General features: G+C 38.7%; 1 protein-coding gene, 1 non-coding gene and 1 pseudogene across 3 annotated transcripts; 2 read left to right on the forward strand and 1 right to left on the reverse strand.

Moving 5' to 3' along the window:
* Nucleotides 1–346: 346 nt before the first annotated feature.
* Nucleotides 347–1,727, forward strand: LOC105057586 (uncharacterized; annotated as a pseudogene).
* A 5,543-nt stretch (nt 1,728–7,270) lies between these two features.
* LOC114914814 (U2 spliceosomal RNA) lies at nt 7,271–7,468 on the forward strand. Its single transcript, XR_003802603.1, has one exon. It is a non-coding gene; the product is annotated as a U2 spliceosomal RNA (small nuclear RNA).
* Nucleotides 7,469–14,697: 7,229 nt separating this feature from the next.
* On the reverse strand, nt 14,698–23,119 carry LOC105057588 (AP2-like ethylene-responsive transcription factor SMOS1). 2 transcript variants are annotated; one of them, XM_010940235.4, is made up of 9 exons: nt 22,750–23,119; nt 21,887–21,969; nt 21,660–21,668; nt 21,462–21,550; nt 20,164–20,237; nt 20,034–20,084; nt 15,830–15,906; nt 15,154–15,722; nt 14,698–15,039 (listed from the first exon to the last, which is right to left on the reverse strand). In XM_010940235.4, the coding sequence occupies exons 1-9, from the start codon at nt 22,989–22,991 to the stop codon at nt 14,989–14,991; spliced, it is 1,245 nt and encodes a 414-aa protein (XP_010938537.1). In that variant the 5' UTR covers nt 22,992–23,119; the 3' UTR covers nt 14,698–14,988. The 2 variants fall into 2 exon arrangements, with proteins under 2 accessions (XP_010938537.1, XP_073104872.1); XM_073248771.1 differs by lacking the exon at nt 21,660–21,668.
* Nucleotides 23,120–23,579: the final 460 nt, after the last annotated feature.

The raw sequence follows: 23,579 nt of genomic DNA on the forward strand, positions 1-23,579 counted from the left end.
ATGTCAATTATTTTTTTTATCCAAAAATGGTTCTCCATTTCGGGTGGGTGTTGCACTAGAGGTCGGGAGGGGAAAAGACTGCGGAGAAGTTGTGGGCTGCCGTCGGCGGATAGGAGTACGTACAGAAGCCACGGGCTTGGGTGGGGAAGGGGGGTTGGTAGTGGCACGAGCATGAGGAAAGGGGCACGAGTGTCGGTGGGGGGGTGGGAGAGGGGAGGGAAGGCTGCGGGGTGGGGCGGCATGAGCATGGGTGGGGGGGGGTGGCTACGGCAGAGAAGAAGCAAGAATGTGGGCGAGGGGGGGGGGGTGGGAGGATGGTTCTACCATAATCATTAGGATCATTGCTTACTTTCAACCATTATAGGATTGCCAAATAAAAGATCAGAAGAAGAGGAGGAGAGGGCAAACTCTCTCTGTCTCTCTCTATTTTGTGGGGGATGTCAGGGTTGGTTTTAGAGTTCTAAAGATCAAAGCTCGAGTTTTTTAAGCTTTCTCTAGTAGCATAAGAATTAAATCTCTGTCTTAGTCTAGGTCGAGTATTTCCGCCATCTCCTCAAGCCCGTTACGTAGATCAGCTTTCTCCTTTGCTTTACGTAGATCAAAGCTCGAGATTCTTGTGGATAGGACATTTGATCTTACCTGTTTTTCGCCTGATAATCTATGCTTTTGTCAGTCCATTAAGTTTTTTTTTTGGCTATTATACAGTTTTATTTATCCTTCTAATTGTTTGGCGATGTTATTTATTTAAATTGGTGTTTTAGGTGATTACTCTGGTGATTTTTGTTGATGGGGAAGGATGTCGATCCGTGGATCTACTGTCCGCCCTCACCATGGTGATTTAGTAGTTTCAACTACATGAGTAGCCTCCGACAATCCACTGTCGGGCCGTAGAACATCAATTCCATGATGTTTCTTACCTACTTCAACCCTTATGGGTGTGCTTTCTCTGGCAATGCTGCCCCTCCTTTCCTTGTGTTTCAAGTATAGAGAACCCTGTTGAAGACACCGGCATGGATCCCGCCTTACGTGCTCACCCATGGATAGACAGGATTTGTCGATTCTCAAAAGAGATTCCTGATTTTCGATCACTCGGAGGATCAAACGAGCTTAATCTTCAGCTTATCGAGCACCCCATTTGTGAGTCTGACGTCCATGAATCCAGCACCGGACATGCAGGGCAGCAATGAGACCAACATTTTCGATGGCCATGGCGGCGAGGAGATACATGAAGATACCGAAGAAATCGATGCGCTTCTGTACTCGGACTCTGATGATAATGAGGAAGAAGCAGTGAGCACGGGGCACTCTCCGATGAAGATGGCGGTAGAGAGTATTGAAGAGGGACCGTCGACAGCGTCGAGGGCAGAGGGGTGGAGATCGCAGGCGAACAGGGGGACTTGGGTAGAGAAGCAAAGGGAGGCGGAGGTCTGACGATGTCGGGGGGGAGGGATGGTGATCGCAGGCGAATGGGAGGGCCATCGCGAAGAAATAGAGGGAGGCGGAGGTGAATCGGGGAAGAAAGAAGAAAAATATTATAAAGAAGAGATTTTTTGCATTTGCTAAAAAATATTAAAATATTATTTTTGGGTGATTTTAGGGATTAAAATAAAGCCACGTTAGCAAATTAATGGGCAAAGTTGATGAAAGGGCTTCATAGCCCACTTATTACGAGTCAAGGGATACAAACTATTATCTTTTTAGTTGACGGGCTTCAGAGCACAATTGAATAAAATTGAGGGGCTATTTACATACTTTTACCTAATTTTTTCAATTAGATCTCAAAAATTAGATTTCTGTTGCCCTGTACCTAGTTATCTAGCAAAAGTATCAACATCGTAAATAGCAAGTATCAAATTATTAATTTATCATTTCATTTTAAAATCAAAAAAATTTTAAAATTACAAAGATATCTATTCAAAAATTATGATTTTTATTTACACTTCAAAATTTTTAAAAAGTTATACTTTACCCCTCTCTTGATCGTAATATCGATGGTTACTTATGAGGTAAAATCTTTCATATTAACCATCCTATCTCATTTTTTGATACTCTCAATACCGACAAACCTTCTATGATTATATTCAAGAGATTTTCAAAAGATCTTACTTGGAAAAAAAATTGAAGATAGGAAAGGATGAAAGAACGGTCACATCCTTCAGAGTTTGTGAAATATAGTTAAATGATACAAATTCTTCAGATATAGAATTTGGGAAGAAGAGGTGTGGCTGGGATTCCTCTTCTAAGGTGGTAGCAGCACCTCCTCTACTGTCAATGATCCAGATATTAGAATCCAAAAAATCTACAAGCTACGTTCGGTCATTGAACTCTCCATTGCCTTTGTAATAGAGACTTCATTTTTCTATTTATTTTTTTCTTCTCTGGTTTCCTAGTTCCTTGCTTTGTACAAATCTTAACCCTATTATAATTTAATAAATGGGTGGTGTTTGGCTTCTTTTTCATTCAAAGAAAGAGAATCGAAACTTCATTGATCTAAGGGTTCTCCACTCTTCCTCTATATTTCTCATGGAGAACTTAGCTCTACTGGTAGATACTGAGGGTTTCAGGTCAAACTAAAAATATAAGATACTAGGGGTTTCAGATATCATCTTAAAATGAAAAAAGTGAGGATCATCATCTGTATATAATCATGCAACTACACATAACAAAACTCGCAAAATCTCTTATCTATTCAACCCAAAAATAATAGAAATTTTTTTCTCAATCTTATCAGAATCAGAAGGGGAGCTAAGTCCATAGTTAGCTCCAACCCAAAGAGCTGCCCTTAGAGCCTCTCATTAGAAGGAGCGTCACAACACAAAAGGATGAAGGATAAAAGATTAAAAAGTCAAAAACTTTAACAATAAAAAAAGGATGGATCTCAGGTTTTCTTTTCTAATGAAGCCACATCAACTATAAAGCAAAACTTAAGGCAAAAGAAAATAAAAAAGAGGATAAATCTTAACTCTTCATCTAGAAATCCTTCCCCTTCAACAGAAATATAAAGAGGACGAGGGAAAGAGAGAATCGCTAATAAATAACAATAAAACATTCTAATTTACTGACCCCTTTATTATCAAATAACAAAAAAAAAGTATAAGAAATAGAGAACAAGGAGGATCTATACTCAAGAAAAAGAAAAACTATTCAACAGAGCACTAGATCTCTCACCTCCCATTGGACAAATCCTAGCCATTAGAAAGAAAAAGAAATGGAGAGGAGTCACCTGATGGCCATGTGATCCCCCTTCCCACCAAAAAAACTAACCCCTCTTCTAATCAAGGAAGGAAGAATGTTTATGAAATAGCGTTTGAAGTTATATCATGTAACAATTACGTGTTCATGGATCCAAATAGAGATAGATGGTAGGGATACATTTCAATAAAAACTTAAGTTTTAGAGTATAATTAAAAAAATTAAAATTTTTTTGATGTAAGTACAAATCGCAAAATATTGAAGGAGGTGTCGTTGTAATTTATCCTATATATAAAATAGAGATAAAATTTGTATAGATTTCTCCGTTCACTACATAGATGCTGGCATTAATAGCACTAATATTAATATATTTAGCTATCACTAAAATTTGTTATTTGATATATGACAAAATATTAATGACACCAGTATTGATTTGCTTGATCATTACTAATATTCCTTGCTTAATGTGTACTAGAAATTTGGCCGTTATCTGTTACAATTTGCTATATTGCTATATTATATTTTAAGTTGAAAAAAAAAATCATTCTTTGCACATCATGTGGGTTATTTTTTAATTATTAAATATATTGATATGCTAATTATTCATCATTTTGGTACACCAAAATGCATGGATGTTTACGACAGAATGCAGTCCCTCCCTCGATAACCCATTTTGAAAGTTCTGGCAGGTTTTTACACTTTTTTTTTAAAAAAAATCAATGGGACAAGATGTGTTTTTTCTTTTCTTCTTCTTCTTTTTTCTTTTGCATGTTCTCTTCCTTTTTGGTTTTGTGGGCACCGGTGAGGACGCTTGAAGTTAGGGCTTCATGACATTGTAATTAATGGATTTGGTGAGGTGCTTGCCCCATAGCTTTGGATCTCATGTTAAACCACAACTATTCTTGAGAACCACATTTTTACCAAGCTCGAACACATTAAAGCTCTATCTATACTCAAAGGTGACTGACTTGCATAGTCTACTATGTGGCTCAGTCAGCTCATTTGCACCCCAACTTCTGGAAGGGGATCCTCTTGACATCTAGACCCTTAGTTCACAGATGAAGGGGTGCAAGAGCAAAGATTTTCCTCCTCGAGTGAGCAGTAATTTTGAACTTAATAATATGATATTGAAACAATTCTAATGGCTGCAAAATTTTTACCATAAAATAATAACTACTTTTAGTTCACTATAACATTTAACTTTCTGTTAGCTATTTTATATTATCTCTCTCTAACATAAAACAATACTTTATCCACTCATGTAGGCATGTTGGGATTAATTCACTGGCCGCATGGCATGCAAAATTTGTCGAGTAATGGAAATGTTTCTTAGCATTGGATTTCAAGGACCACGAATTCAGATAATGGATTCTTTTATCAGCAAATTTTCAGCAATCAGAAAATTAAAGAAATTTTTTATTAAATCTACTTAAAAATATTTCAATATAAAATAAAATAGCCACTACAGTTTAATGAAATAGAATAAAATAATCACCACAAAATGGAAAAATAAAGGTTAATTGCTAAAAACTTGTTCATTGAACAAAAATGTTATGTCCCTTAATGAACAGAGAATTTTATTTGAAAGTATTAACTATCAAATTGAACAGTAAAATATTAAATAATAGTAGCTGTCCATGTTGTTGTGGTGTAGAAAAGAGGAAATCATTAGTCATACATTGGTTATGAGTTAAGAAAGATTTTGGTTTATATAAAAAAAGATTATCCTTCCCACATGATGCGTCTTTTGAAGAACAAAACTGTGAGGTCCATAGGCCAGCAGAGATAATACCTCACATCCTAAATTATGAGCCCTTAGCCGCAATACTTATTATTATAATTGTTAATATCATGTCACCATATAAAGAAAATGGCTCCAAAGTTATCACCAACAATAATGTTATTAAAATAAATTGATGAACAATTAAAATATCTCAAAGTTTTGCTATTTTACACTTTACTCCATTTATCAGCTACTACAACAAAGAATAAAGATAATTAATATGAATAGCCATATTGATGATATATCATATCTAATAGTCTTTAATGAGGAAATAGGAAATAATATCAATATAATAGTGATGATAGTTTTAAATCAGACATTTGACTAGATTTATTTGGAATAATGTCATGTTACTATACATATTTGTTTAGTTGGATGTAGTATCTAATAACAACAAATTGTTGACTCTATTCAATTATACCAATATTTAGGAAGTAGTTTTTTTTTTTTTTTGAATTACTATAACTTATTAGGATTTAGTTTAACATATTATGATTTAGTAAACTAGGCAAACTTATGTTCTTCGTAACACACCTTCCCCCATTTTAATAAGAGATGGGAGGGAATTAAAAATATGATTTTTTACGAAAGCTTCAAGCAACATAGTGCTTTTAAGGCCAACAAAAGTTGCGTCTAGTGCTAGGCTCCACTTTCTTGCGAGCACTTGCTCTTAGAAGAGATCCCAGATTTAAACCTCGATAGTAGTTCATTGTCGCTATATTATTTTTTTAAAATAAAAAAAAATTAATCGTTAAGTTTATTATTTTTATTTTATTTATTATTTTTAATTATTATTTTTAGTTGATTTTTTTTATTTTTATTTTCCATTTTACTTATATTGAGTCTTGCGCATATTATTTCTATTCACATTTTTTTGTATTGTTTTTGTTGATATTTTTAATTCTCTTTTTTGTCTTTGTTTTTATTTTGTGCTTCATGTTTTTTATTGTTTTTAAAGAATATTTTTCATATTTCTATTTCATAATTTTTATTTTAGTTTCCATTATTCAAATTTTCTATTTTAGAATATTTATTGTTAAATTTATTTATCTTTTTTATTTACTATATCCATATCTTTCTCTAACATGTATTGCATGTGTCAATTTGCTAATATATATATATATATATATATATATATAGAGAGAGAGAGAGAGAGAGAGAGAGAGAGAGAGAGAGAGAATTGTACTTCTATCTACTTTTGATTCCAAAGCCAATAATATGGCATTGAAATTGAAGATCAATACTGTTAATATGATCTATACCACTAAAATTTATAAAAATAAAAAATAATATATTTTGATACCTTCTAACATGCATTGTATGAATACAAAAATGGATAATTTTTACTGTATTAATATGCTTATACAGAGGGAGATGGACTATTTTATTCTTAAGAGGAGAGACATCTAAACCAAATATTTATATTATTGATCAAGATCTACACCATTAAAAATGTTTAAAAATCAAAAATTATATAGTTTGATAACCTCTGCTCTATGCATCAAATGAGTGCAAAAATAAATTGTCAAAATGATATGGGCTATGGTTTACTATGAACTAAGCATTAACATACATTGATGTTTAGTGTATGTATATTTTAACATGTTTAAATTGTATATATATATATATATATATAAGATTCTTGATTTAAATATTTTATAATATATTTTAGTATACTTAAATGATGAAAACTATCCATTTTTATATTGGTATGATGCATAGCATAGAATATTGATTACTGAATATATGATTTTTGATTAGATAATTCTAGTGCTATAAACTCAATGATCTGAGTCCTTGTCTGCGTACTTCCCACATTTGGTTGCGAGCCCCAAAAGCAGAGTCTAAAGTCCCAGCTTTTTTGTTCTTTCTTCTTCCTAGCATTTCACCAGTGTCCTCTCTCCGCTCTTTTGACAGACCAAAGATCAAGACACTGTAGCTAAAAGACTCAGGCTTTATCTGATCTTTCTTCTCCATCTTGTCCTACCATCCATGGAGATCGCCCAATTTGACCTTGGATTGGATAGGATGGCGACGATCTGGGAGAAGAGTTTTGGGCGTCGGAGTACCTCACTGGTTCGGAGTTTGGTTCCTCTGCCACCGTTGTTGTGACCGCCGCCGGGCTTGCCGGAGATCAGAAGTTGCCCATTGAAGAGATTGAGAGGTCGAGCACGAGGGCGGCACTTTGGGATTTTATGGAGCGGTTCGAGCTTTTTAGTCCCACATCGGATGCCGAGAGAAGTGTCTGATAGAATGATGGCTATAAAATGGGAGGAATAGGCACCAATATGACTCATACCTTTCTCGGCCTTTTGGCTAAGATCAAGTGTAGTATCTGTTCTTATCAGTTTAATATCTGATACGTGGGCCATCGGCCCACTATGATATTAAATTAATTTTTTTTTGGGGGAGAGCCCACCACAGTGGCTTGCCGCTGGGGCCCTCGCGCGTCGCCCATGCGTTGCACTACTGCACGGGCCCGGCGCACCCCTACCAAATCTTAAAAATAAATATTTGTTGGTTTAATTTGTTGTATATGTAATTATATAATTAGGTTTAGTGTCGAAGACCGTCTTTCCGTTCAAATCCCAAGTGGCCCAGCATCCAAAGGGCTTTTTGACCCTCACTTCTTAAGCCCTAGTGGCATGGACTATTTCATGGATTGGCTATATCATCATTATTGGATTGGCTATGTCATCATTATTAATAATCCAGGACTATATCAGATAAAAACAGGTAGTCTAGTCAGAAGTAATTAGAGATCTTGGTGTTGTCTAACAAGACCACTCCAACATATATCCGATGTAAGGCTAAACACATTTCTTCACAGATTATTACAAGCACAAATACAGTGGAGAAGGAAATGGGATCCATGTCTTCTGTATCAAAAACATAGACTTCACCGGTTGGCAAGGTAGGACCCTCCATATATGCAACTTTTGTAATAGCTTATTGGTAAAAATAAAAATTATGTTTCGTGGAAAGCCTTCAGTTCTATAAATATATTGGTTATTGGGATTTGAGAAAATTTTTTATGCACCGCAGATGATGTAGAAAATCCGATGTGAAGCATATCATTTTATGTGATTGGTCTGCTTCTCAACGCATATTTAATGTCTGTAGTTTTACTTTTTCGTTTAAAAATTTGAAATGACAAAAATATTTCTGCTCTTTGAAAAAAATTATAACATCTTATGTTCATATTATGACATCGTGCATGTAAAAAGCCATAATTTTGACATAGAATGTCATAATCTTTTTCAAAGAGCAAAGGCATTTTCGTTATTTAGAATTTTCAAATGAAAAAATGGAATTGTAAGCATTAAATATGTGTTGGAAGGTGGTTAGACAAAAATCTCTTTTATATTATTACATCCTAATTCATATTATGATATCCTGCATACAGAAAGTTATAATATATTACTGGATGTCATAATTTTTTTCAAAGAACGAAGGTATCTTCATCATTCAAAATTTTCAAATAAAAAATTAAAACTACGGGTATTAAATGTACATTAGGAAGCGATGGCTACATGAACCGATCATATAAAGCAGTACACTCTATGTCAAATTTTCTGCTGTGTCCGCAGTGCACAAAAAATTTCTCCAAGGATTAGAGCCACCACACTTTCTCGGGCCAATTATATATTTGATGATATAGAAAGCACTATTTACATACCATCTCCTCTTAAATTTAAGTCTCATTAGTGTCATCTATATATATATATATTAAAATAGAAGCATTGTATTAATAGTGCCTCCAACTGCCATATGTCATCACTCATATCTGTCACGTGTGCTGAAAAAAAAAAAAAAAAAAAAGAAAAGAAAACCCAGGGTCACAAGACTTAAAGGTTGAGGCGGCCCCTTAGGAAATGGGCCTGCATCCAACCAGCCTTCTTGGTCGTTTGTTCTGCGTTTGACCACAAGGCACCTAGCACCTCATCCCCGATTATTGCATAGGTGCATGGAGGATAACGTGCAATGAGAGATTTGTAAGCGCCTCACCCCCAATTGTTGCATGGACCAGGTCCAAGTGGACCAAGGCAAATCCCGGAGCATACACGCACTGAGGATCATGTGCAATGAGGGTAGCGTGGCATTATCCAGCATGGGATTTGGCGTTTCCTTTGTTTTCGTTAATTTTTCCTCTGTTTCCCCCCGGTGCTTCCGCTATTTTTTCAATTCAAGAGTCTTAATCATGTGAGAGGCTTGGAGCAGCCCAGCAGGGAAGTTTAGATGATGGGTTGAATTTTGTGTTGGTTCTTATATGTAAGGGTTTAAAATATAAATATATTATCAATTAATTTAAAAATAAGATAGATTTATTTTTATAAATTATTTGAAATTTTGTATATTAATATATTTTTTCTCCGTTTCGAACGAACGAACAATATTATCGGCATTATCATTGGAAGAGTTGGAGGTGTAGCAGGAGAAGATCGAAGGAAAAGAAAAAGAAAAAAAAAGAGATAAAAAAATTTTAAAATAATTAAAAATAAAAATTATAAAAAATGATGAGTTTAAGAAGAAACTTCGTATAATCAGAATCATTGATTCTTCACAAGATTTATCCAATACTTATAATGCATGTTATACACAAAATATAATTTTTTAATTATTTTAATTATTTTAATTATTTTAAAATATAATATATATATAATAAAATAGATAAATAATAAAAAATTTTACTTCATTTATTGCATAGAGTTATAAACCAGTTATCTTATCATAATGGCCACTGAAACTATCTCTAATAAATATACTAATATTTGCTGACAAAAAAAATAGACATTATACAGGGAGAGTGATTAGATAATTTGTTTTCAGATGCCCTTATACATAATGAAGATCGCAAATCACTATAATAGTCAACAAAGTATCATTATATATTTTCTGCTTTTAACTAGTAGCCATCATTTGCTGATTTTAGTGTTCATCTTGGCATATTTGTATTTTAAAAGTTCAGACTTTCTTTGTCATTAGATATTTTTAGGATCTAAACATAATGTTAGGATTTGACGCCTCGAGATTCAGCCCACATTGAGCCCACAGCGAGGTTCGCGGCGAAAAACGAAGTCCAACGAGACCAAGATCACCTGAAACGGAGCTCGGATGGAGGAGATACGAGCTTTTGAAGTCGGCACGAGAATCGAGGTGGTGGAGGATCGCCGGCGACCGGCGGCGGGCGGCAGGCCCAACTTGGCGCGCGGCCCAGGCGCGTGCAGGCCCGCGCACGGGAGCGGGCCGGCCCAGCCCTAGCCGGGCCTGTTGGCCCCTTTGCCCCGGTCCACTGTGGACCAGGCGGTCCACGGCGGGGCCTGTGGACCGCGTGGGCATTTTCCATGCGTTTCTCACGGTCCACTGCACTATTTTGTGGACCGGAGCACGATCGGAGGGCCCAGGTGATTTTCGGTGACGATCCGATGGTTTAGGAGGCTGATTTGGCTTGTTTAGGACTCTTAAACCTAATCTAATTAGGTTTAAACCCTGTTTAACCCTTTAAAAGGGTCCTGTGACGAACAGAGGAAGTAGTGGTTCGGATTTGCATCGTACGAAGCCCGTACGAACCCGAGAAGAGAGAGAGAGGTGAGAGTGCTGAGAGAGAAGGAGCAGGAGGCTCCTGGACAGCGGTCGCCAGACTCTTCAGGGGTTCAGGGGGGGTCTTCAAGAGAGAGAGATTTTGTGAGGGGAACTTCAGGTGAGAGAGAATTGGGTGTACAAGGGTTGAGGGTGAGGTCTCCTCTTGTAAAATTTTTTTTTTCATAGTGAAGTTTGTATGCCCCGTGGAGACGAGCCCTTTTGTGGTTGATCCACGTATTTTGATTGTTTTTCTTTTGTTTTGTTTATTCTTTCTTCCTACTGCATCGCGTGGTACTGAAAAGATCTTGGGAGGTAGTGTCCTGGCCAGACATCCATCCAACAAGTGGTATCAGAGCAAGGCGGTACAAAGATGCAGATTGCAGTGGTGGTAAGCAAGACTGAAGATGGAGAAGACAGGAATAATCAAGATGGAGATCAACAAGTTCGATGGTAAGAGCAATTTCTCCTTGTGGCAGGCAAGGGTGAAGGACGTGCTCATCCAACAGGGGTTGATCGATGCTCTCTTGTGCGATGAGAAGCCGACCACCATGGAGGTGCGAGATTGGAAACAGCTACAGATGCAGGCGGTGAGTACCATCCGCATGTATCTGGCGGATGAGGTAGTGATCCATGTGCTGAGCGAGACTTCCCCGATGGTGCTGTGGTCAAAGCTCGAGGAGTTGTACATGGCGAAGTCTCTCACCAACACTCTTTTTCTCTGGAGGCAGTTTTACCAACTGCGGATGACTGAGGGACAGAGCGTGCAGGAGCATCTCAGCCACTTCCAGAAGATCCTCACTGACCTCCTCAGCGTTGGCGAGAACGTTGAGGAGAAGACCAAGGCGCTGATTTTGCTGGCATCGCTTCCCTCTTCGTACGAGTCCTTGGTGACTGCTCTTCTAGTGGGGAAGAGCACTATCAAGATGGACGAGGTCACCACGGCGATACTCCAGAACGAGGTTCTCAGGAGGGAGAACCCAGCTTCGAGCTCAGGTGGCGGTAGCTCAGCTTTGGTGGCTTCTGGAGGAGCAGGAGGTGATAGACGGAGCGGCAAAAGATCGCAACGAGGGCGGTCCAAGTCCAGGAGGGACTTGAGCAAAACCAGGTGTTACCGGTGTGAGGAGTTGGGGCATCTAGCCAGAGATTGCCCTCAACTAAAAAATCGGACGGTGGCTGCTGTAGCGACGGCCGGCAGTGATTTAGATGGAGATATCCTGGAGATATCTGACGAGGTATCTACTTCTTCCCAGCAGTGGATATTAGATTCAGCATGCTCCTATCATGTGTGTTGCAGAGAGGAGCAGTTTGACTCCCTGGAGAATAGTGAGGGCACTGTATATCTATCGGATGGATCGAGCTGTGCGATCAGAGGCATTGGGACGGTCAGCTGGAGGACACATGACGGTGCAGTGAGGAGATTGGGGGAGGTCCGATATAACCCGATTTCAGGCGGAATCGTATCTCACTTAGCAGACTAGATTCGAGAGGCTATAGGATGGTAGCTGGTGGAGGAATCCTGAGGGTGCTACGCGGCGATAGGATTATGCTGGAGGGGAAGAAGGAGAGCAGAGGACATTATTACCTGGCAGGGAGCCCAGTGCGAGGTGGAACTTCGGGAGCCAGGTGGAGCCCAGAGCGAGGTGGAGCTCCAAGAGGCGGATCGGGCACGAGACAGGAGACTCGGGAGGACGAGAGGCAACGTCGCAAGGTGATGCCCGAGCAGGTCTCAGGTCAGGAGGAGCACAGCATACGACGGAGATGGGATCGAGCAGCCTGGCTCGACTCCCATGTTTGCCCATCCATGATCAGCAGGCGATTGCCCCAGGGCATGGGGGCGAGGAGATCCAGAAGCTCTCAGAATTTGAAAGAGGCCGAATATCGAGTCGAGGTGGAGATTGTTAGGATTTGACACCTCGAGATTCAGCCCACATTGAGCCCACAGCGAGGTTCGTAGCGAAAAACGGAGTCCAACAAGACTAAGATCACCTGAAACGGAGCTCGGATGGAGGAGATACGAGCTTTTGAAGTCGGCATGAGAATCGAGGTGGCGGAGGACCGACGACGACTAGCGGCGGGCGGCAGCAGCGCCGCCGCAGGCGGCGGCGCGCGGGACACGCGACCCAGGCCCGGCGTCCCAGGCGGGCGCGCGGCCCAGCCTGGCGCCCGGCCCAGGCCCGGCGGCCCAGCCTGGCACGCGGCCCAGGCGCGCGCGGGAGCGGGCCGGCCCAGCCCCAGCCGGGCCTGCTGGCCCCTTTGCCCCGGTCCACTGTGGACCGGGCGGTCCACTGTGGACCGGGCGGTCCACGGCGGAGCCTGTAGACCGCGTGGGTGTTTCCCACGCATTTCTCACGGTCCACGGCACTATTCCATAGACCGGAGCGCGATCGGAGGGCCCAGGTGATTTCCGGTGACGATCCGACGGTTCAGGAGGCTGATTTGGCTTGTTTGGGACTCTTAAACCTAATCTAATTAGGTTTAAATCCTGTTTAACCCTTTAAAAGGGTCCTGTAACGAACAGAGGAAGTAGTGGTTCGGATTTGCACCGTACGAAGCCCGTACGAACCCGAGAAGAGAGAGAGAGGCGAGAGTGCTGAGAGAGAAGGAGCAGGAGGCTCCTGGATAGCGGTCGCCAGGCTCTTCAGGGGTTCAGGGGGGGTCTTCAAGAGAGAGAAAGCTTTTGTGATGGAAACTTCAGGTGAGAGAAAATTGGATGTACAAGGGTTGAGGGTGAGGTCTCTTCTTGTAAAATTTTCTTTTTCATAGTGAAGTTTGCATGTCCCGTAGAGGCGAGCCCTTTTGTAGCTGATCCACGTATTTTGATTATTTTTCTTTTGTTTTGTTTCTTCTTTCTTTCTGCTGCATCGCGTGGTACTGAAAAGATCTTGGGAGATGGTGTCCTGACCAGATATCCATCCAACACATAAAGGGTGATTTCAAAAGAAAAAAAAACGATGGGGGCGGGGGGGGGGGGGGGGGGCAACAAACACTGCCCAACCATTGTACCTTTTTTTTCCCGAAAATGACACAGAAGGAAAAAGCACCGGCAATTGGATTTTCTCAATTCAAATTTTCCTAACAATCAACAAAATATTCGTAATTCAGTAAACAGTTCTTTTTTTTCAATTTTTTCTTTATTAGTTACTCTGGAATTGTTATTTTATTTTCAAATCATTATAGCATGTAATACGATCACGAGTTCGTTACATATTTCGTGTTAGAAATAAAATCCAAAAACAGGAACCTGCTGGCCCAAGTACATTTTCCCTTTGCAGTGAAAAATACTTCAGGGTGCTTGTAATGCAACTGAAAAAGTTCATCAACTGCTAATTTGGCAACTCTGTAATCAATCACCCCGGCGTCTGGCAACAATCGTGTGAGTTGCAATAATTCCCTCTTATCACATGGCAAAGAAAAATATCACCATTTTTCCATTTTCAAGGAGGGATGCACAATAATTGCAATGACAAGAAGCAAAGTGTTTTTTTAAGACGATGTTTGGTTCGTAATCAAAATCAAAGATAGAATGGCTAAATCAAAATTTGAATCCTTTAAAAAGAATAAAAATTGAGTTTTAGATAGATTAAGCCATTCTCATTCCTCTCTGAAATCGGAATAAGAATAGAACTCCTCTCAACCAAACGAAGAATAACTCATTATAATTTTAATTTTAGATCCCAACTCCTCCTAACCAAATATCTTCTAAATTTCTAAGGATGGTGGATTCTACAAATGGTAGACAGACGAAGGAGATCTATAGAAGCATAACAGAAACGACGACTCCATAATTTTCCCATCAATGGTTCCTTCTTGGCCGAGAGTGGCAAGTCTTCAGGGCCAGACTAGAAGCTCTTGTACATATATAAAAATAAAATAGATTTTTCTGCAAAACCTTTATCAGGCTTTAAACCTCTAGAAGCGCAGAGATGGAACAACGGGCGGTAGAAATTTACCCCCGGTGATGTGGATACAAGTTCTTTGGAGAACTTTTGGAACGAGAGAGGTACTTCATGATGGACCAAGGCTTCTAAAATGCAGTATCAAGGGAATTACCAGCAGCAAAAACCTGGATCATTCATTAACAAGTGAATTCGCCGAAAATATCTGCTAGTGTCTAGCCAGCCAAACTCAGGATCAATCAGTATTCAACTGACTATATTTTCTCAGCAGTTTATTTCTTTGAGGCTATCAGGTTTTATAAACAAGCAGACTATAATTTCTACCAGGACACCTCAAAATGTCTGTAAATAACGAATTGGTATACAAACCGTGATGTTTTTTTTAAAAATTATACATGCTACCAATACATCACAAATGCATTGTCAGTTAATATACATTACAGCTGATATGTATCCTTGAAACAAGGTAAGATACTCTGATGATGCCAAACCTTGAAAAGCAAGTCCAGTGTCTGCAACAGTTCCGTTTATGCCTCAATCCGGGCATTGATATGAATATGAAGAACTTACATCATTCTTTCTAAACTGCATTAAATAAAAAGAATAAAAAAAAAAAAGTTAGTTGCATATATGGTAATGGAAAATAGTCTACTTTCACTAGGTATCTAAAGGACAAGAAGTTGCAGGCAGAGTCGGAACCGTTGTTGTCATCGATTGTTCGGATGGTGAAACAAGACTTGTCCAAAATACAGGATCTGGAACTGGATCAACAGAGTTCCAACTGGTCCTCAATGGTGCAGAGAGAAGAGGAGAAAATGAGTATGGAGTTCTTTGGACAACCAATTCACTCAAGCCTAAGGTGACTCCAGATCTATCAAGCCCACCACCAGAAAATAAGAGAGGATCCGCCTTCCCATGGTCCATTTCCTTGTTAGAAGTATCATCCTTCATTTCTGATGTCTTTGACGACTTCTCTACAAAATTCTTAAAGGCTTCCGACTTTGATAAGATACTGCATGCAGACAGACCTTGTGCACGAGGCTTTCCTTCACGAGGAAGGCCAAGAGAAGGCAGCTGGTATGGCTCAGTGGGTTGTATTGAGCATTCTAGAGTTTTGAGTTCTCTACCAACATCTGCATTGGAGGTTGATTCTGACTGACGTGTTTTCTTAGGAACCCACCACCTGATATAACTTGTTAGATCAATTTTTCTCTCCATGCCAAAGCCACCAGCATATTTTCCATCTGTAGCTGGATCCCTACTTGTACCTTGCAAGGAAGTAATCTAGTTATCATCTAAAAGACTGAAAGTTGTGGAGTTTGATTCTAAGAAGCCGGTTAAATCTCAATGAACGATACATCATTTGCAGACTTACTGCAATTCAAGCCGTTGAAATATTCATTTCCAATCATCTGTCCAAGTGATGCATCCCATCGGGTACTTTGAGGTTGCCTGCACATAAAACAGTAAGTGAACAAATTGAAAGAATTTACTACTTGCAAGACATGCACAACATGGAGGTCTAGAATTCAAAGGATGAGCTGCTAAAGTAGTAGATCTTTCATGAAGCACCACCAATAATACTGGAAATTTTTGTGTGAATGTATGCATGCATCTGTATGAATGTATGTATATGTCTATGGGCTAAAGTTATAATACTTCAACTGGAGCAGCTTCCTAGGTTTCTATCAGCAAACGACAAACTTACCCTTGTATTGCACTAGACGGTTTTATATGAATGTCGAATGAGTATGGTTTTGTCATTTGGCCTATGCTGCCAATGAACCTTTTCCTGTAATGCTTCACCAATGACTGGTTCATTATTTTAGTGCACCTGTGTCATAAGCCAAATGACAAATATACCCCACGCATAGAAAGATATCTAGTGCAATATACGGGGGCATATTTGTCATTTGCTAGTAGGAGCAACTTAAAAGATTAATCCAGCGGGAGCATTATAACTCTACCCATACATCTAATTATATATGCATATAAGTCTATCCATATTTGTCATGAAATATAGTTGATCTAAGGATTTCTTATCTTCAAAATCACAGTGTGTCTGCAGCTGTGCATATGCATGTGGACAAGTATTTTTTTACTCAACTGCTGCTAAAAGTTGCCATACAATAATAAAATCTAATAAGTAAATTGACATCATCAAAAGAAACAAGTAATATGCAAGTTACTGCTGCAAGATATTGATGCCTGAAGTGTCACCATATTCATAACCACCAAGGCTATTCCCATATATCTGTCAGCATTATGAACCCTATTTGCCAATCATTCTTTTTACAAGCTATCTCTAACATTACTAAGAGATATTTTGTATCTACTCACAACTTTCATCCATGTCAGGTTAGGTGTTCCCCTAAATTATTCGAACCCTTCAACACAGGTTCAAGCAATCTGATGTCATATTCCTAAAAAGTTTAGAAATTAGAACTGCCTGATGGATTAGCATCTTTTGGGTGATTCCTTCTTTAGTTTTTGCAGTTGTTGAAGTATTTGCAGCTACCAGTTGAAGGGGGCCTATTTTGAAAATGGTGCCTCAAACAATTTGGGGTGAGAAATATGGAAAGTATCAAGGAAAAAAAAACTTCAAACAGAAAATGATTTCCTTCAAGCTCTTTTTGTATTATCAGTTCAATCCTTATTAACCAGTTTCCTAGTAGGGATCAACCAATTAGATTTTAGAAGTGAAATATATAATTCTTTTTATCATTTTTTTTAGCCAATATCTCTTTGTTTTTTATCATTCCTCTCTAGGTAGCTACTCTTGGATATGCTATTTCTCCTACTACTCTTTTAAAGGATGTGCGAGGAATAACCTACTGTAAGAGATAGCACATTCCTCCCCATCTTTCAGAGAAAAAAGCCTCCAAACTTTGTAAGAAAATCTTTTATGGAAGTCTGAGTTTTTTCTGAAAAAGTTTTACCATAACCCAATTGATATAGTAGCAAAGTATAACTTGCCATAAAAGACAAGGCTTTTGGCCCATCATTCAAGGAGCAAAACATTTGCATTTAATTAAACTATCCAACTTATCTTCAAAAACTGTGTTATTTGTTATTGTAATAGTTAGTCATGTGTCCCTGATGCCCCGTAGCCAAGTGTCTTGACCTTAATAGACTCATCAAGGCCTCCTTGGCAATCAGTCCCATCAACATGGTCATGCTTGTCGCATATGCATGATTATTATGGGTCTTTTTCTAAACGATCATGTTGATGCCTCCATATTTATCTTTATTATTTATAACATACAATGCTTACAAAATTATCATGAATAAGACCCATCATTCATGTGTCTGTTAGATGCACCAACCAAGACCAGTTAGGTGCCCTTATGACTGGTTTGATTCAGTAACCGTTCTTTCTATTACTGCATGCAACCTATCTTGTCCACAATCAAGTGTGTTATACTTATATTTTATATAAATCATGCTATTTATTAAGAACATGAGTTAACTAGTATTTAGATAATGAACGATTACTTCAGTATCAGTTAAACTGATCACTGATGGTCCTTAACATTAATTTCCCTAGAGCTTAAGGTAGATATGGGTCTTGTGCACGTCTACTGTTCTGAAGAAAGAACTACTAATTGCATTCTTCTTTATTGCTTAACTAGTACTAGTGTCATCTTCGCCTCTATCACGCATAACATGGATCACTAAACCTGATGATAGTGCCTCCTGAAACTGATGATTGTTAGCCTCCTCTTGCCATCATTCCTGAGCTCAGAGCAAGCAACATTAATTTCAGCATCCCTCAGATCAATACATAAGCTGCCTGACAAGATGCTCCATCATTACACCATTGTCAGCTAATGTTATATTGCTTGTCTAATTAGACTGCCTGCATGACACTGCAATTTTTGCACTTTTCAACCTTAGTGTAAATTTTGAGTGTATAGAAGACTACCAATTGATAGATATGAGATTAAGTAATATTTTGTTTTGGAGCCTTCAAAACATTTCCAATTGACCCTTCTGTTTCCTGGGGACATATGAAGCATACATGATTGCTCACTTTTGTTTCAAGCTAATTATCATGCAATGCTCAAGCCAACACTACAATTTAGGCTTCAGGGACACCTAGTTGATTTGGGAAGTTCTTATTGAAGTCCCTTTCGAGGAGACAAAACCAGGCTATGGTCTTCTGAATAGGCAAAGACAGCTGCAAACAGTTCAACTTGTTAATCATCATTTCCTAGAAAGTTGTTATTTCCTCATCTCCATCAGATCTTTTCAAATTGCCAACTTATAGGTGAAAGCACACAATGCCTTAGCTTATCATGGAAAAGATGGGGGACTCATCTCCGGTTCATTAAGTAAATGAAGCTGGTACATTAAAAGGCAGACAGACAAGAGGTTCCAAGTGGGGACCTAAGTAGGGGGTTTACAGATTAAACCAATACTGGCAACACACCCACCAAGGTCTCTGATCCAGGGCCCGGAATACCTTGTCAGACCCATGATGAGAATAAAAACCCTGTCAATTTCCAAACATCCGCAGTCCATTTGAAATTATGATTGAGCATTGTAATGTTTATCTCCATCAGATACACAAGAAGAGTGTTTGTGTTGGATTGTCCTGAATGCTTCCTTATTGGAATGTAATTCAGTGTTCCTCGACGTCGACCAAAAGACATTCGAACCTGGTCGCTGAAACCTCATGTCAAACACAACCATAAGCTTTTTCCAGAGTGATCTAATGAATCTGAAACAGAGAAAAAGATGGTTCCATGTTCCATCTTGCACCCACACAACACACAAGTAGGATTGACAAGGATCTCTCTCATGAGATTCTCCTTTCAAAGCATCCTAACATTGGATTGGATCCATTCGAAGACCTTAATTTTGAGAGATATAATTAAATCCCAAATTTCTGAGGATCCAGCACATCTTCTACCACCATAGTTTAGCATTTAATAAACAAATTTTGATGAGAACTTCTCTTCAGAATCCAGCACCAAATGATAGAGTGACACCTGATAATCATGAATAGTACTGCACAAGATGTATCTGAGAAGAGCTTGTAGCTAACTAAATTTCATAATACATATTATAGGATGTAACATAAGGCTAGGCATTCTGCTTCATATAGCTTTAATTCTTGTTTCATGACTATAAATCAATCTTATAGTCCTCAACAAACTGTTGCCCCAGAACAATGCAAAAAACTAAGCCATTTTTGCTCGCTCTAAAGGATCTAAATTGACATTGTGGAAAAATAGTTTTTATTTGATTTTTTTCCATTTATTTCTATCTAAATTTGACAGCATTAAGGAAAATCTAAAAACAGGATTCAGATCCCTTGTGCAATTCTAGGGTCATAATAGGTTATGTCAGAGAGACCACTTGTCAGCTGCTTGATAAGAAAACCAACATATGTTCCTGAACCACATTGTCATCTAATAACATCCTAAGCTATGGAAATGAAATTTCACCCTACAATGACCAATATGCGTGGAGGAGATGTCCACCGGACAAATCATTCAATTGCAATGAATAGGCTTATAGGTATTTTTAGGCAGAAGCAGTGAACATGCATAATATACATTAACATTACATACCTGGAAAGTCCACGGTATTTAGGAAACCCTCGTGAGAAAGCACTGCTTTTTCTGCAGTAATTGACCATTTTTACATCAGTGATAACAGCAAAAGAAAAAGAACACCCATGCTTCCAGTATAGATGCATGCCTTCTAAGAGACACAAGATATTCTTCCTTCGAAACCATCTGCATTTCTTCAAGATCTCTCGCATAATCGCTAACCTGCATATGAAATAAATAGGATAACATGTGCATCCATGGATGCATGCTAAAATCAGTCACCAAAATGAAGAAGCCTAGAGTGAGTCACCCAAAATGAAGAAGCCTAGAGTGAAAAATATTTGACAACTTCACCTTGTAACTTACAAGTTCACATGTCAAGAACCTTAAAACTACCCATTATAAGTCATTAAATACAAAATCATGTAATCCTTTCTTTTTATAGGCAACCAAGCATTTAAAACCCAATTGTTACTTAAAAGCAGAACCATATATATGTATATATGCAAAGTTCTTTAGTGATCTCAATCATCCATTAAACAGAATCTTTTAAACCACTTCCTAAAATTTGAAATTCATGAGCTACTCATTTAACTTAATCGTAACCACAGTTAGAAATATTGTAAATGAATAACATTTTGCATAATTTGTACCAAAACATTGTAAGAGTCAGAATGACACAAGGCATGCATATAATCCATCAACAGAACTCGTCAATATAATGATGAACAAATGTAACATATTACAGTACAAGCAGATACATAATGACACAACTAGTTCTCATACTAAACTTCTGGAGTATCATATGTTGATCGATTGCACTATTCAGGAATATCTTAGTTATTTTTAGCAATCACATGATCTTTTAAAGTTTTTACCTTAAAGATTCCTCCTGTCTATTTGATCTGAAAAAAGCTAGCTCATATATCTTGTTGGTTGGAATTCTTTATATCATGTAATGCACATGTTTAGTGCTTGTTTAAAAAATAAAACACAAGCTATTATGCTAGAATCATTTTACATGGGTTAAGAATCATGTTTAAGTGTTCAAAACTTGTCTAGCTTCCCCTAAAGACAATTAGAACTAGCTAGATGCAGAAAAAGGTTTTCCTAGCTCATTTAGGCATGCTGGTTACATATTTAGCCAGTGTCTTGTATCATTCTGTAGAGATGCATGCTGATGATTGACAATGTATAGTATGTCTTGCATGATATGACAATCTGGCAGTCCCTGATCAGCATAAGCAAGATACACAATATTTTAATGTGAGGTTTAAGTATTCAAATTATTCAAGTATGGCACTAGAGATACTTGCAATTATTTATAAAGAAGGCCGAACTGCATAATTCTGAGTTCACTTGTGATGTCAAGCAGCCACAACGGGTCACAATTTCACTAACTAAAGCCACAATTAATGACCAAAAGTGCACATTTATATATCTCACAGGGAAGTTAATAAGCGTCCCAGCACCCCAATATTTCAGAGCAGCAAGATCATAAGCTCTAGCAGCAGCCTCCTCATCATCATATGCACCTGTATTGCACCAGCATGATAAAACATGTAAAATTTAGAAGAATTTCCAAATTAAGCTAATAATAAACAACCACAATAAAGATCTACAATAGAAAATTTGTTCACGTACCTAAGTATACTGAATAAATAGTTTGTGCACCAACCGATTTCCATACAAATCCAGAAAAGTTAAGTTAGAACTTTAAGTTTAAAAAAATTATAAAAAAACTGAAGATTCCATATTGCATCATAGATATGATTTGTTTCACTGCAATATGCCCTTAGTCCTCAAAGATTAATCAAAGAATTCCATGACATACACCAGGTTTAGAATGTAATTTTTTTTTTCAAAGTTACCTTGTTTTCCTTTCTTATTTTGGTTTTGGTTCCAGGTACTTTTATCCCAAAGGTGAGCCTCATATCGACCTGTCCATCTGTGTCTATCATTTGAAACAGAAAACATCCAGCTAGCGGTTAAAATCTAGGTAGAACGAATAAAAGGAGATATGAAATGGCAAAAATCAGACGTGTTTCCATCACAAAGACAATCACATAATGGGTATCCCATAGCTACAATCCTCAGAAATCAGTACTTTACAAGGCTACTTTATTATATAAGACACAAACAAGAACTAGTATTATCTCTTATGTCAGCTTGCAATTAACCAAGCAAAAACAGAAAGCCCAAGAAGTCGCAATACAGCTACTAAATAAGCTGCAAGAGAATAGGACAATTGAAATGAAATAACAGCAGGAAACTTGGTGAATAGACTAAAACGTCTAAGAACTCACATAAAAGAAATCTAAATCTCTGAAATGGTTCTATTATATTATCTGATTCATTATAGCAGCTCAGAGGCCATAAAGTTTGGTATTTCATACTCTTGTTATTCCATGGTGAGATTTCGGGCACCTTTTCATAATCATTCCTATGTCACTTTCCAAGTTGTGTAGTTTAGGATCAAATCAACCAATGCAAATATAACAGGATTGAATAAATGACAGTACGCAATTATTTCCATTTCTTGTTGCGAAGCATTCGATCAAACACGTTATAAAACGCGGATCGGAAGCACAACAACATACGATCCTCCCACCATGTCTTGAACCAGTTCAGAGAAAGAATTGGATTCGTTCAGTTCAAGCACAATCAGCAAAGGAAAAAAAAAAAAGAAAGAAAGAACGAAGAAGATGAAAGTTTTGCTCGTTTTGATTATTACCTGGTGACTCCTCTATAGATGGAGCTCCGCTTGCCGGCGGCGCAGGGCGGCATCCGGCTGATCCGCTCCTTGGCGGTGCACACCCTCTCCTTCCTCGCCTTCTTCAGCCCCCCGAAGCTCAGCTGTTCGCTCCCTACCGCCGCCGCCCGTCTCCCCTCCGACGACCCCTCCCCGCCTCCGCTCGCCGCGGCCTCCACCTTCGTCAGCCCGGGGTCGGCCGAGGACGACGAAGCCGCCGCCATTAGAAGCGACTTCAGAGGACTGAACGAAATGGGAATTTTTTTTCCTTTTATTTCAATGGATTCGTTAGAGAGGGATCATTTTAAATGCGGCGATGGGGAAGTCGACTTCCGGTGCTTTTGCTTGGATTTCAAAACGGACGGACCGCCCGGCAGAAAACTCGAGAGAAAGGGACGGCTTCGGGTGGGGGTGAGGGTGGGGACCACGCGGCAGACTCACGTGGATTGCATCGGGGGAGCCGAAGTGGGAATCCAAGGCCGGAACAGTTGCTGACTCATCACTTTCAGATAGACTTAGATCTCGGGGGATCCAAAGACTTGCCGAGTCTAGAATTCGGTGAGGAAACTTCCAAGACTTCCCATATTGGAATTTGCTTGCAGGAAGAATAATATTTTTTTAGATGGGTGTATACTGTACAGATCACCCGTGTTGCCCATCGAAGTGTAATGTTCTTTTTTTAAGAAAGTGCAATGTTTGCTGTGATAAAAAATGATGTTATTTCCAAGACTTCTACCACTGTGTTCATAGGAAAATTTCATGTTGTTTTCGTCCACTTTAGGGATTTAGCATGTTAGCTGAAATGGTGCTGC

The sequence above is a fragment of the Elaeis guineensis genome, chromosome 14, assembly GCF_000442705.2.
Source record: "Elaeis guineensis isolate ETL-2024a chromosome 14, EG11, whole genome shotgun sequence".
In the NCBI taxonomy this organism is placed as follows: domain Eukaryota; kingdom Viridiplantae; phylum Streptophyta; class Magnoliopsida; order Arecales; family Arecaceae; genus Elaeis; species Elaeis guineensis.

Bases quoted from the DNA above. Each gene is read 5' to 3' on its own strand.
- LOC105057588 (XM_010940235.4), bottom strand. From the start codon at position 22,991: ATGGCGGCGGCTTCGTCGTCCTCGGCCGACCCCGGGCTGACGAAGGTG. The intron at 21,970-22,749 runs GTAATAATCAAA...TTCAAATGATAG, and splicing joins ATCTATAGAGGAGTCACCAG to ACACAGATGGACAGGTCGAT. The intron at 15,040-15,153 runs GTTCCGACTCTG...TATTTAATGCAG, and splicing joins AACAATCGATGACAACAACG to TTTAGAAAGAATGATGTAAG.